This window comes from Chrysemys picta, chromosome 2, assembly GCF_011386835.1.
Source record: "Chrysemys picta bellii isolate R12L10 chromosome 2, ASM1138683v2, whole genome shotgun sequence".
Lineage (NCBI taxonomy): Eukaryota > Metazoa > Chordata > Testudines > Emydidae > Chrysemys > Chrysemys picta.
In genome coordinates, this window is record NC_088792.1 from 131,399,240 (window position 1) to 131,414,273 (window position 15,034).

The window sequence follows — 15,034 nt, forward strand, 5'->3', positions numbered from 1 at the left end:
GTGCGATGGAACTCAGTAGTGGACTGTTTTCAGCACTATATCAAGAGCTGGCCTAATCTGATGATAGTTCGTGAACAAAATCGTGAAAAAACAGATGACACTGTCACAGCCAAAGTTCTCAACATTGGGCTTAAGAGAAATGTTGAACACATGCTGAGTACCCTGAAGCCTATTTTTGTAGCCTTGAACAAAATGCAGGGAAACAGCTGTTTTATTGCTGACACTGTTGAAATTTGGAAGAAACTGATTGAGATATTAAAAAGAGAAATATACAATGGCAGAGTTAAATTATAAGCATTAAAAAAACCGAATGGGACAAGCACTATCTCCAGCTCATTTTCTTGCAAATATTCTCAATACTCATTACTAGGGTCAAATCTTAACTGCTGAAGAAGAGTAATTGGCTATGACATGGACATCCAGCAATCACCCCTCCATAATGCCAACTATAATAAACTTCAGAGCTAAGGGTGAATCATTCAAAAAATATATGTTTGCTGATGATGTTTTAAAGAAAGTCACACCAGTGAACTGGTCACTTAAGCACTTGGATTCAGAGACTGTTGAAGCAATAATCTCACTTTTAACAGCAGTAGTTTCTTCTGCCTGTTTAGAAAGTATATTTTCTTTCTTTGGACTAATTCATTCCAAATTGAGAAATCGTTTGGGACCTCAAAAAGCAGGAAAGCTTATTTTTCTTTTCCAGATTATGAACAAACAGGAAATGAAGGTGAAGATAACTGAGTTAGCTGCAGAAGCCAATATTTTAAATTTCTCATATTGACCTGGCTGACATAGTTGATTTATTTTTTTATAATATTTCATTAATTAAATATTAGTTAAAAACAATTTTAACAAAAACAAACCTGATTTTAAAAAAACTGAATGTTTAAATAAATGCAAAAATTAATATGCTTGTTTTGTTAAAATATTATATGTTTGCTGTTGAAGAAAAAAATCCAGAATACATAACGTTGTTGTTTTAGTTAAATAAAACAATTTAAATGTCTGTCTGGTGATGTTCTCCTCCTAATACAGCATGGCAAGAAAATCCTCCAAATATTAATTATTAACCTGTTGAATTAATGATTACCCTGTTCATCTCCCAATTACTTCATAAATATCTGCTTCAATTACCTTTGGTAAACAAAATAACTAAACAATCATTAATTTTTTGATATAGCTGTAAAACTAATCTGAAAAGTTTTCAAAATAAATCACTTAAAAATATATAGAGTGTACCATCTAAAAATGAAACGTACATCTTTCTCTGAGTTGTGAAGAATATGTATTAAGGTTATAACAACCAACAAGAATGCACTTTTATGTAGAAATCCATGATTAAATCGAGTCTTCCTGACTAGTGATTTAAATCAATTTGATTTAAATCAAATCCACCCTGATGCCAACAACAGGGGTGTACAGGCTTGGACTCTGGTGGCTAGCATGAGCCGCCACCCATGCCATGATGTTCACATTGCTACTTTTAGTGCTCTAGCTCAACTTGAGCTAGCACAAGTCTGTCTACTCATGCCAGGAATCACACCTCCCAGCTATATAGTAGGCATACGCTATATGTTTTCCCCTGCTCTTGTGGCAATTGGTCTAACAGGAGCAGTACATGTTTGAGGGTGTACAACCCCAGAAGTTACTCCTCCAAGGACATAGGGTGACCAGACGTCCCGATGTTATCAAGACCGTCCCAATATTAGGGGCTTTATCTTATATCGGCAACATATTAACCCCCCCCACCTCCACCGCCATACCAATTTTTCACACTTGCTATCTGGTCACCCTACAAGAACACCATTTATACTCCTCTCTCCTGGGTCAGCAGTCTAGCTGTGAAGCATTTGGAATTCTTCAGGAGCTGCACCAAACCTCTCCCCTTCATCTGGAAAAGTCAAATAATAACAAGAACGAGGCCTTACATACAAGTTTTTTTCCTCACAGTCCAGTACATATGATGATTCTTAATCCACTGAAATCAATAGCAAAACTCCCTACATACCCAACTTGGAGCAGGATTCGACCCTACCTGCCCTTTGGTTTCACCTCCAGTATAGAGTTTTCCTACTGGCTTCTTTTGTACTGGTACAGAGGGGCTTAATGCTACATTTTACACTAGTATACATGGAAAGTGTTAGATTTGTCAGTTATACTTCTCACTATTAAAGATATGCTTCAATCACTTGACTTACCTTGAAGTTCTTCCTTTTTGACAAATTAATTGTTTTACTTCAATTTAAGCTTTAAACAAATTGATTTCTTCATGCTTCTTTTGTGAACTATTGAATTACAGCAATAAAAAGCAGTAATGAGATCTACAATTTATCTGGTATAAAATTAAGGACCTCAGGGGATACAGCTCACAAGCAAGCCTTATGTTTACTAATTTCCAGACTGCCACATTGTCTCTGTTGAACCACTGGATCAAATGAAGACAGATGTAACACATACAGGACTCACACAAATCTTCAGCATTTTTGTGACTTTCCTTTTGCCACTATGATAAAATTATTTCAAGAAATGATAATGGAGGGCATTCTCTTAGATCACAGACCAATCACTATACAATATAATACCCAAACAAGGTACAAACAGCATCTAATAGTTTAATTCTTTTTTTCTTGGAATTTATGCTTCCATTGGTACATAACTGTCACTAACCTCCATATTTCAGATGGGCAGATGATTTAGGAACTACATACCTAATATTACATCTCAGTTGAATGATCTGGAAATTACACACACACACACACACACACACACATACAAAATCCAAAGCAGAAAACCCAATCCTCTTAATTATTAAGAAAAATTGGTTGGAAACTCTCCAAAAGGTTTAATTAACATGTATCTAAGATCTGGTCATTCTTCCAAACAACTTTACGCTGTGCAATGATATGGACAAGCCACACCACAGCTGTTTAAATTAAGTCCAGCTCATACTTATCCCTACCCTCCAGCATATCTACCTCTCCCCCCAGCTTAGTGTCATCTGTGAACTTGCTGAGGTGCAATCTATCCCATCATCCAGATAATTAATAAAGATGTTGAACAAAACTGGCCCCAGGACTGACCCCGGGGGCACTCCACTTGATACCGGCTGCCAACTAGACATCGAGATGTTGATCACTACCCGTTAGGCCGACAATCTAGCCAGCTTTCTATCTACCTTATGGTCCATGCATCCAATCCATACTTTTTAAACTTGCTGGCAAGAATACCGTATCAGGGAGACCGTATCAAAAGCTTTGCTAAAGTCAAGATATATCACATCCACTGCTTTCCCCATATCCACGGAGCCAGTTATTTCATCATAGAAGGCAATCAGGTTGGTCAGGCATGACTTGCCCTTGGTGAATCCATGTTGACTGTTCCTGATCACCTTCCTCTCCTCCAAGTGCTTCAGAATGGTTTCCTTGAGGCCTGCTCCATGATTTTTCCAGGGACTGAGGTGAGGCTGACTGGTCTGTAATTCCCCGGGTTCTCCTTCTTCCCTTTTTTAAAGACCCAATCTCTAAATTCCTTTTTAAAGTCATAATAAAAGAATGAAAGAGAACATTTCTGACATTAGTCTTCTCAAGTATGATTATTTTCCACCTTGATTCATAACAGAAACTTTGGGATGCAAATATTTTTCACTATCAGAATTTCTTGAAGATAAAACTAGATACAAATGCTATAGCCGTGACTATTTTTAGACAAGCAAATATAATTCCTTTGCTTTATTCAGCAGCAGAATGCTGACTAACTTGGTTTTGGCATCAGAAGCACATTCATTTTCCCAGATTCCCTCCCATATATATATAAAAAGGATTTATACTATTAGTATGATGTGAAATGAGACTATGGACAAGTGTATAATAATACAATATGTCAGCCTAGTTGAGACTCAGCCTAGCGTTCTTATTCTAGAAAAGAGTGTCTAAAAATTAATTATTTGTTGCATTATTAGCTAGAAGCAAATTCAACTGAGATTATGTTTCTCAGGGGGAAAGAATGAAGTTCTGAAGCAAATATACAATGTATATAAGTATGATATACCAGTTCTATCCACAGACTTTCACAATGTCCTCTGTTTCTCATGTATTTCCTGTCTACCTTATAGTAACATGTGATTTGTGATCTACTTAAGATTTCTATTGCCAGACTTTGAACTGCTACTAAATTTGACCGCAGTAGTCCTATCAGGCATTAGACAACTTCAAGCATACTATATTAACTTTGATTAACCTTCAGAGGGTCCCTTTGGCTCAGCATATTGATTTCAAAGTTTTTCTTGTTGACCTTTAAGATTCTCTATGGTATAGTTCTTTTACATCATGAAGATTTATAGTTATCTTATACTCCATGTTCATGTCTTTGTTATTGGCTTTGGTCATCTATTTTCATGCCTTGTGTGAAATTTCAGTAAGTGATACAGCTTTAAAATATCATAGTGTATTTCTAGTTTTTGGCATATTTTTAATGTATCTCCCTTTATATTTTTAAAAATGTTACTAGCATGTAATAGACAACTTTAAAAATACCGTCTTCAGAAACAATTCTGGGCACATATATTGTAACATTACTATGAGTTTCTGTGGAGAAAACTATGGTGGCAGACGCAAAGGAGAATAACGTGAGGTGAGGAATAAGCAGCCAGAAGAGTTGAATTATTAAGGAGCAACCATTGTGTTTTTATGTAAAACTCTGACGGGGGGAAGGAGGGTGGTATGTGGAATAGACAGGAGCAACACATCTCGAAGAACGCCAGTTACGGAACAGGTAATTGTCCTTTCTTCTTCGAGTGATTGCTCCTGTGTATTCCACAGTAGGTGACTCCAAGCTATACCTGACGGAGGTGGGTAGGAGTTCTAAATGATAAAGGTTAAGGATTACCCGGGTGGAGCACCGCCCTACCAAACCCGGCATCGTCCCTTGCTTGGGAGACGATCGCATAGTGCAATGCAAAAGTATGGACAGAGGACCATGTAGCAGCCCTGCAGATGTCCTGAATAGGGACATGAGCCACATAGGCCGCAGATGAGGCCTGGGCTCTCGTCGAATGCGCCTTAACAATAGGAGGCGGGGGAACCCCAGCCAGGTCATAACACGTGCGTATGCACGAGGTGATCCAGCGGGAAATCCGCTGGGTGGAAACCGGTTGCCCTCTCATGCGCTCTGCCGTAGCAATGAAAAGCTGAGGGGATGTCCGGAATGGCCTTGTTCGATCTAAGTAAAAGGCCAGTGCCCTACGCACATCTAGCATGTGTAGGCAGCGTTCCTCATTGGAGGAATGGGGCTTAGAACACAGGACAGGTAGAAAGATGTCCTGGTCCATATGAAACGCCGAAACCACCTTCGGTAGGAAGGCCAGGTGTGGGCAAAGCTGGACCTTCCCCTTATGGAAGACAGTGTACAGGGGTTCCGAGGTCAGCGCCCTAAGCTCCGAAACCCTGCGGGCTGAGGTGATAGCCACCAAAAATGCCACTTTCTCAGATAAGTGGGACCAGGAACAAGTGGCCAAGGGCTCAAAGGGAGGTCCCGTGAGGCGTGACAGTACCAGGTTCAGGTCCAAAGGGGGAACTGGTGGTCTAGTATAAGGGAACGCTCTGTCCAAACCCCTTAAAAACCTGGAAGTCATGTGGTGGGAGAACACTGCCTGCCCTGCCACTGGAGGGTGGAAGGCCGAAATGGCCGCCAGGTGCACCCTGATCAAGGAGGGAGCTAGCCATTGGGTCCTAAGGGACAGGATGTAGTCCAGGAGTGGAGCAGACGCGGGGGAGGAACCTCTCTCCCTCGCCCATGAGGAGAACCGATACCACTTAGCCAGGTAGGCCCTCCATGTGGACGGCTTCCTGCTTTCAAGCAGGACCCGTCTAACAGCCTCGGTACACCTCCCCTCCTCAGCATCTAGCCACGGAGCAGCCACGCCGTCAGGTGGAGCGGGGCCAGGTTGGGATGGAGGAGACGACCTCCCTCCTGGGAGAGGAGGTCCGGGTGGAGCGGCAGCCTGCGACGGGGGGCCGCCAAGAGTTGCAGTAAGGTCCCGTACCAATATTGACAGGCCCAATCCGGGGCTATCAGGATAATTCTCGCCCTGTCTGACTTCACCTTCTGTAGGACCCTGCCTATGAGGGGGAAGGGCAGGAAGGCGTACATCAGGGGCCCCGACCAATCGAGCAGGAATGCATCCGTCATGGCCCCATCGCCTTCTATCACCCTGGAGCAGAACCTGGGACACAGGCGGTTCTGGGCGATGGCGAATAGGTCCACCTGGGGAGTGCCCCACTGAAAGAAAATCCATTTGGCCACCTCCCTGTGCAGGGACCACTCGTGTTGATGTGAGAACACCCTGCTCAGGTGATCTACGAGCGTGTTGCTCTCGCCGGGTAGGTGGAACGCTCGGAGGAGGATGTTGTGGGCTATACAGAACTCCCACAGGAGTTAGCTTCCTGGCATAAGGCCCTGGAGCGTGTGCCCCCTTGCCTGTTGATGTAATACATTGCGTGGTGTTGTCCGTGAGGACTCTGACCACCTTCCCTTGTAAGTGCTGGCGAAAGGCCAGGCATGCCAGGTGCACAGCCCTGAGTTCCCTGACATTTATGTGCAGGGTCAATTCCTCAGGTGACCACATACCCTGGGTCCTGATGTTCCCCACGTGGGCTCCCCAGCCCAGGTCAGAGGCATCCGACACTAGATCTAGTGAGGGAGAGGGGTTTCGGAAGGGGATACCCTGGAGCATGTTGCTCGGGAGGGACCACCATTGGAGGTATGCAACCACCGTTGGCGGCACTGTGACAACCTTGATCTTCAGCTGAAGGTCTCTGGATAAGCTACATAAGGTTGATTAGTATGAAATGAAGAGTTAAGCAAGGTCAGGAAGTCTGAAAGTAATTGAAAATTGAGCCGAAAAGAGAGAATTGAAGGGGCAGAGGGTCTGTATATTATCTTTAACTCATAAACCTTCCTTGAGTAGGACTCATCTCTGAGGCCTGACCTCAAGTTATGGAGTTAAATCAAAACCAAAAAAACGTTTAGTTCATGCCAGCAGGGTCTACCAGGCCAGTTAGTATATGACAAGCTGGTATGCAGTAGAATTTACACCCAGCTGGTGCATATAATGCACTATATAGACAAGCCCTCAGTGGGATACATTGCATTCTGTTCTGGATAGGATTACCCTTTCTCATCAGAATATTTTATGAACATAAATGTTAGATCCAATCAATAATGAAAACAAGTCATAAAAATACTTTAAATTGGTCTTTTCCTATTAAGGCAACGATCTCTTAGCAACAAATATGCAAATAAAGTAGTTCTAGTGTGCATATCCCTTAGAGCTCTGTTATGGTAAGGAAACTTTTGATTCAAGATTACTAGATTTTAGCTCCAAACTCATTGAGGCTTAGTAAACAACACTTAGTCATTACACTTAAATTCTTTGTCTTCCAAGAACATGGAAATTTATAGAGTACATTATAATTTTGTTGGTTGCAGTGGTGTAAGTAGAATTTATTTCTTACCAGTACTCTGCACATAGGCGACTCATGGGAGAAACATAAGGGAGGGGGGCACCAGCTAAAGGAGGGGCGTGTGACCCTCCCATGTGACTCAACCCCCCCACGCCTCCCAGGCCAGGGCCCCCACACTCTCCCCATCCCCTCCCCAACCTAGGTTACCTGGAGGAGCGGGGGCTCTGTCCTCCAGCTGCGCCAGATACAGACTTCTGAACCGCAGGGCTCTCCGGAACTGCAGCAGCAAAAGGAGCAGAACATGAGGCCGCCAGGTGTCCCCACACAGGCAGCTCCTCCAGTGTGGCTGTACCACCCCCAGACCCTGAGTATATGGAATTGTATATGGAATTTCCTGCTCTGTACAATTTTATCTGCCAGGTACTTCCAGATATGTAAGAATAAAGTTGCAGCCTAATTAAAATCACCTCCAGTGTCTCCAGTCCTTCTGGCATAGCAGGACAAATGAAATCAACAAGACAAATTACAATAAAGATAAGTGCAAAGCACTATACTTAGGAAGGAAAAAAATCAAATACACATATATGAAATGGGGAATAAATAACTGGTTAGGCAGTAGTACTGCTGAAAAGGATCAGGGGTTTATAGTGGATCACGAATTGAACAGGAGTCAACAATGTGATGCAGCTGCAAAAAAGGCTAATATTCTGGGGTGTATTAATAGGAGTGTCGTATGTAAGGCATGGGAGGTTAACTGTCCCTCTCTACTCAGCACTGGTGAGGCCTCAGTTGCAGTACAGTCTCCAGTTCTAGGTGTTGCACTTTAAGAAATATATGGATAAATTGGAAGGAGTCTAGAGGAGAGCAACAAAAATGTTTTTAGAAGGTTTAGGAAACATGACTTATGAGGAAGGTTAAAAAAACTGGACATGTTTAATCCTGAGAAAAGAGAACTGAGTGGGGCCCTGATCATAGTCTTCAGATATGTTAAGGGCTGTTATAAAGAGGACAATGATCAATTGTTCTCCATGTCCACTGCCAGTAGGAAAAGAAGAAATGGGCTTAATCTTCAGCAAGGGAGATTTAGGTTTGATATTAGGAAAAACTTTCTAATTATAAAAATAGTAAAGCTCTGGAATAAGCTTCCAAGGGAGGCTGTGGAATCCTCATCATTGGTGTTTTTTTTAAGAACAGGTTAGACAAACACCTGTTAGGGATGGTCTACGTATATTTTGTCCTGCCTCACTGCAGAGGACTGGACTAAATGACCTCTCAGGGTCTCTTGCAATCCTACATGTCTATGAAGGCAAAAAGGCACCCTTTAAAAAGCAGAAGATAAATCCTAGTGAGGAAAATAGAAAGGAGCATAAATACTGGCAAATGAAATGTAAAACTACAATTAGGAAGGACAAGAAAGAATTTGAGGACAGGGCCGGCTCCAGCAATTTTGCCGCCCCAAGCAGTGGGAAAAAAAAAAAAGCTGCGATCGGCGGCACTTCGGCAGCAGCTCTACAGCCGCCACTTCATTCTTCGGTGGCAGGTCCTTCCCTCCGAGAGGGACTGAGGGACCCGCCACCGAATTGCTGCCGAAGAGCCGGATGCCCCTTTCCATTGGCCGCCCCAAACACCTGCTTGCTGCGTTGGTGCCTGGAGCCGGCCCTGTTTGAGGAACAGTTAGCTAAAGACTCAAAAAGTAATAGCAATTTTTTTTTAAGAACATCAGAAGCAGGAAGCCTGCTAAATAACCAGTGGGGCCACTGGACGATTGAGGTGCTAAAGGAGCACTCAAGGACGATAGGCCCATTGCAGAAAAACTAAATCAATTCTTTGCATCGGTCTCCACGGATGAGGATATGAGGGAGATTCCCAAACCTGAGCCATTATTTTTAGGTGACAGATCTGAGGAACTGTCCCAAATTGAGGTATCATTAGAGGAGGTTTTGGAACAAATTGATAAATTAAACAGCAATAAGTCACCAGGACCAGATGGTATTAACCCAAGAGTTTTGAAGCAAATCAAGCATGAAATTGCAGAACTACTAACTGTAGTCTGTAACCTATCATTTAAATCAGCTTCTGTATCAGATGACTGGAGGATAGCTAATGTGCCGCCAATTTTTAAAAAGGGCTCCAGAGGTGAGGCAAACTGGCGGAAACTATAATAACGAACAATATTGTCAGACATATAGATTAACATAATTTGTTCAGGGAGAGTCAACATGGTTTTAGTAAAGGGAAATCATGTTTCACCAATCTACTAGAATTCCTTGAGGGGGTCAACAAGCATGTGGACCCAGGGGATCCAGTGGATATAGTGTACTTAGATTTTCAGAAAGCCTTTGACAAGATCCCTCACCAAAGGCACTTACGCAAAGTAAGCTGCCACTGGATAAGAGGGAAGATGCTCTCATGGATTGGTCACTTGATGATTACCCGTTCTGGTCATTCCCTCTGGAGCACCTGGTACTGGCCACTGTCGGAAGACAGGATACTGGGCTAGATGGACCTTTGGTCTGACCCAGTGGGGTCATTCTTATGTTCTTATGATTCTATATTTGATTGGTTGCGAGTCTCTTAGAAATAAAACTACCAGTTTTACTGAAACAGTTAAACCAAAGAGCTGTCTAAATGTAAGCATGCAGTAGCTGAACTGGGAAGGAACTGTTTGAATATACTAGACTATGCTATCATTGTACAACATTTTAAGAATGATGCTGATGGGGGGAATCAGATTGCAAATCCCAATAATAATAATCTTACTGGGTCAATTCTAAAATCTGACAAAGCACCTCATAACATTCTTCCTAACTCATGGGATTTCCCAAGGCTATCTGGGGTATGCAATTTTCACTTGAGACCATGGGTAGGTCTACACTTACCTCCGGGTCCGGCGGTAAGCAATCGATCTTCTGGGATCAATTTATCGCGTCTTGTGTAGACGCGATAAATCGATCCCGGGTCGATCCCGGAAGTGCTCGCCGTCGACGCCGGTACTCCAGCTCGGCGAGAGGAGTACGCGGCATCAATGGGGGAGCCTGCCTGCCGCGTCTGGACCCGCGGTAAGTTCGAACTAAGGAACTTCGAATTCAGCTAGGCTATTAACGTAGCTGAATTTGCGTACCTTAGTTCGAAATGAGGGGTTAGTGTGGACCAGGCCCATGAGCAGATTATTTTAAATCCAAAATACTGCTCAGCCTTATGAATCATATAATCTTAGTACACGATTATCAAGAAAGATCTATATGGAAAAAATACAGATTACATTCTAACTTCTCTGCACCAGTCACAGAAATTTAAACACCAGTCTGTGTCATACATCTTTCTTTGTGCCTGTCACCACTGGAAGAAAAATATTTTGAAAGACTTTGCAAAATTTAAGACTGCTTGGTTAATTCATAAAGTTGAATCAAGGAAAGAGAAGAAACCTTTGCAAGTGTTCAATCTGCTTGCAAAAGTGAAATTTCACTTGTGGTATAAATGTCAAAAGTAACAGAGTAAGGACATATGAACAAAAACAAAACAAAAAAGATTATAAATTACCTTTTATTATGATTTGAACAGGCCTGCTGGTGGTCTAACAAAAAGTCCACAATCAATGAATGACAAACTTCACAATTATCAAGTTTATCCTTTGAACTTAGGAAACTTAAAAATTAGTCCAATATGTGAGGACCCATATTCCTCTTCTACTTTTATAGAATTCTGACTAGAACAAAGAGAGCATATTTTTCTCCTAGTTTGCAACAAACAAAATAAATATGCCTATGACAAATCCCCATCTTTAACAACTTTCCTTTAAGAGGTCTCTCATCTAGTTAATGTTATATAACAGCATCCTCTAACTCGCAAACATGAATTTCTCTCAGTAAAATAAAAACAATACAGCTATAAATACACACTCATGAATAAAAATGTTTGCAAAACATGCAAGTATTTGTTGATGGGAAAACATAGAAGCTACTCACCACATTACAGCCAGGGCAGTCAGGGCCATTCTCACACGTCCTGCGACGAGCCTGAATCCCACCCCCACATTGGGTAGTGCAACGTTCCCACGGACCCCAGCCTGTCCAAAATATATGTGGAGGGCACAGCAAGTGCTCATTGCAGTATCTGTGACAAGGGAAAGCAAGAGGGAAAATAAAGTATTTAGTACAACAAAAGGTTTCCAACTTCTACATTTTTCATTATTTAGAAAGATGTTTGCATATGGAAATGTTTGACCCTGATGGCCTTATATTTATTTGTTGAACGCTTTTTTTTGAACCGTCACAAGTAACAGTTGTCAAACTGTATGTAGTGTATAACCATTAATGGAATTGTATTTTGTAATACTGTGGGTGTAGCATTTTCTTCATTGTCTAATCTCTTTCTGGAATCTATTTAATTGTACTGGTAGCATATTATTCACCATAGTAGTTAGGTCAATCGCTGCTTTCGTAGAAGTAACACACACACATATCTGAAGGCAGAATTCGGTTCATGGACAACATAAGTAGACATCTATGTTGGCATTGCTTTGCTAGAAGAACCAAGCTTTCTTTTTCCAGTTCAAATATAGCTGAGTTTGCTTTTCAACTGTCCCAGTGTATTTAATGTTATAGGTAAAATAAGAGATAAAACATGATTCCAAGCATAAGAATACTATAGTGTTTTGATTATGTTATTACTTTTACCTCTGGAGTGTGTTTCTAATCATTGTAACCTAGTTAGGTTTTTTCAGTGGGCTGCAAACAACCTGAATCAGAAGAGCAGATAGCTATCCAAAGGGAGAAGCCAAATTCTACTTCACGGATTTTGTCTGGCCTGAACAAAATCATACAGGACACAATTTCCTTCCTCCCTTCCTTCCTACTGCTGGTGTACTGGTTACCTAATATCTATTTTCCCTTTACCCACTCAGCGAGTTTCTATCCATTTGTAATGTCCTGCCATGAAAACTAACATTAATATTTCAATTTCAATTTTTTTATACTTGAATACAAATAATGATGTTACAAAACTACAGTTGCCTTCAATAGAATCAGTGGCAGTGATCTTTTTTTCACAAATCCCTAAAAACCTCAACCTATAATTCTTTATTACTAAAGTATTGGGGCTTGTCAAGATGAATAGTTAATGTATGGCAAGCTGGGGTGTAAATATATAGTGCACTAGTTTGGCTACACAGACTAGCTGTCTGTGTGGACCCTTCTACTGTGCACTAATAGTTACCTAGTTTGCAATGGCCTACTCCCATTTCAGTGTGGAACAGATCAAAGAGCACTAGGTACCTTTTAATGCACAGTAGCAGGATCCACACAGGCAGTTAGTAAGTGGCAAGCTAGTGTACTGTAGGTTTACACCCCAGCATGCCGCACACTAATTTTTTACCTAGACAAGCCCTCTGAATGTTTAGAACCAATTGCTATGTGTGTGTATGTATGTGTTTGTACTGCACATGTAGATGTAGGTTTACCTTATATGTGGGATTCTACCTCATAGAGTAAATTTTGCTTTCTGGCCAGCGCAACTCCACTGAAACTAACAAGGTTGCATGGGAAAAATGAGACCAAAATCTGGTCTTATGTGTATGTAGAGCAGGGCAAACTATTCACAGCACATAATGTATTTGATTAATTGAGACCTTCCCCCCCCCCTTTTCTGAGAATTATCTGAGAATTATCCAATTTGTATGTATTTGTTAAATTAAATTATCCAGAAACGGGTTGTCCAAACATATTTCAGCTTGTGTATTATTTATAAACTATTCACCTATTTATTTGAATATTCACTATTAGTAATTTGCTGTTCACACTGTAATTGGTCACTTAAGTCACATCATGGTGTTCTGCTCTGATAGCTTCCAAACCCTCAAAATGTTCACAATGGCTTTACAAACATTCACTGTGCAAAAACAGTCACATGCACACATTTGCATGCATATTTGTGACACTCTTCTCTGTGATCAATTGGTGAACAAAAGTTTGCTAATATGAATATTCATGGAAATAGAGTAAAAGGGATCACATATGCTGAAGAAATTTCATACTTTTATTATTCAAAATGCACACATTTTTGCAGTATTCCCCCTGCTCTTAGAAGAGCAGTTGTAATGAAGTTTGGGACACACACATACAATAAAATGAATCTCTGACATTAAGTCAAGAAGCTACAGGTTCATGTCACATAAAATGTGTTATAAATGAAGTGTCTTTTTTTTAATACCAAGTCCCATTTTCAAATGTCAACATGTCATGTTTCTTGCTCTCTCTCAAGTAAGCATAGGGGAGAAACAAGACTTTACCAAATTAATTTTGTAGCCGATACTCTAAGTTTTTGAAAGGTTAGGAATGCCGGAATTCTGCTAGTCAAGTCCAGTTAAAGATACATTTGAAGCTACAAAAATCACAAAGTACTTATACAATCTGCTTAACTTTTAACAAATCAAAATCAGCCACAGAGCTGGGTTTGCATTTTTCTCCCCTTCTGAAAATATCACAGCACACAAGTGTAGTCTTAGATTCACCTCAGCCATCCAAGCTCCAAAACCATCAGGTATGTTTTTATAGTTAAAGATCAATTGCAGGGGTGAATCTGGGAACTGTGTTGGAGCACGGGGTTTTGAGCCACGTTTTATTAAGCCTCTTTCCGGCTGCATTTCAAGTTAGCCAGTAACTTCTTATTCCCTTTTACACACACTCTCTCTCCCTTTTCACTTTTTCCCATGACCCAGAGGGCTTACATTCTACAGTAATTCAGCCAAACAAGCAATGTCAGAAACTAAGATCTGTGTTTCTGGGCAGGTCTAGTACTGTCAGAAACTAAGAGGAGGGTAGAAGGGAGAATGGCACACATACACACACACATATACACACACACACACAAAGGCTGGGATAGTGCAATGATCCCCCCTCTCCTTTTCTGACGAGTTCAAGTTCAATTATTCACATATAGGAATTGCCGTTCTGGGAGAAAAAACAACACAGATGAATCTACTCCAGCATCGTCTTTTCAGAAGCAGCCTATATTTGATGGCTCAAAGGAAGGTTTAAAAAAAAAAAAAAAACACCTCCAACAATCCACTTATATAGTCAATTCTATTTCACAGAGAGAAATTTCTTGCTGACCATAGCAGAAGATAAATTTATGCCTTGGAGCATAAAGATTGACAGCCCTTTAAATAATTACCTAAATTAGTTTAACTGCAACTGCTATTCTTATTCCTATAAAGCTATAATGCTTTAAAACATTACAGTTATTTGCCTCAATAATACTGTGCAGCAATGAATACCACAGGTTAATTATAAAGCAATTGGTAAAAATGGATTCTTAATTCATTTAAAATGTGTTGTAATGTTATTTGTGTGTCCCCTTTGTTTTTGTACTCTATTACAATAGAGTGTGAATAATAACCACCAATTAGACTCCTCTATATTGTTATGCGGGAAGGTGTTGGTGGCTATCAGCTAGGGTTGCCAACTTTCTACTCACACAAAACCGAATACCCTTGTCCCACTCCTCCTCGAGGCCCCGCTCCTACTCACCCACTCCCTCCTCCCTCTGTCGCTCGCTCTCCCCACCCTCCCTCA

General features: G+C 41.1%; 1 protein-coding gene across 3 annotated transcripts in view; it reads right to left on the reverse strand.

Annotated features, from left to right (window-relative positions):
• The window catches only part of SEMA5A (semaphorin 5A), a 635,454-nt gene that overhangs the window by 127,889 nt on the left and 492,531 nt on the right, over window positions 1-15,034 (reverse strand). For all 3 annotated transcript variants that reach the window (XM_042859868.2, XM_042859867.2, XM_065584224.1), the window contains exon 15: window positions 11,429-11,576. In XM_042859868.2, coding sequence (XP_042715802.2) covers window positions 11,429-11,576 — 148 coding nt within the window. The remainder of the gene's footprint in view (window positions 1-11,428; window positions 11,577-15,034) is intronic.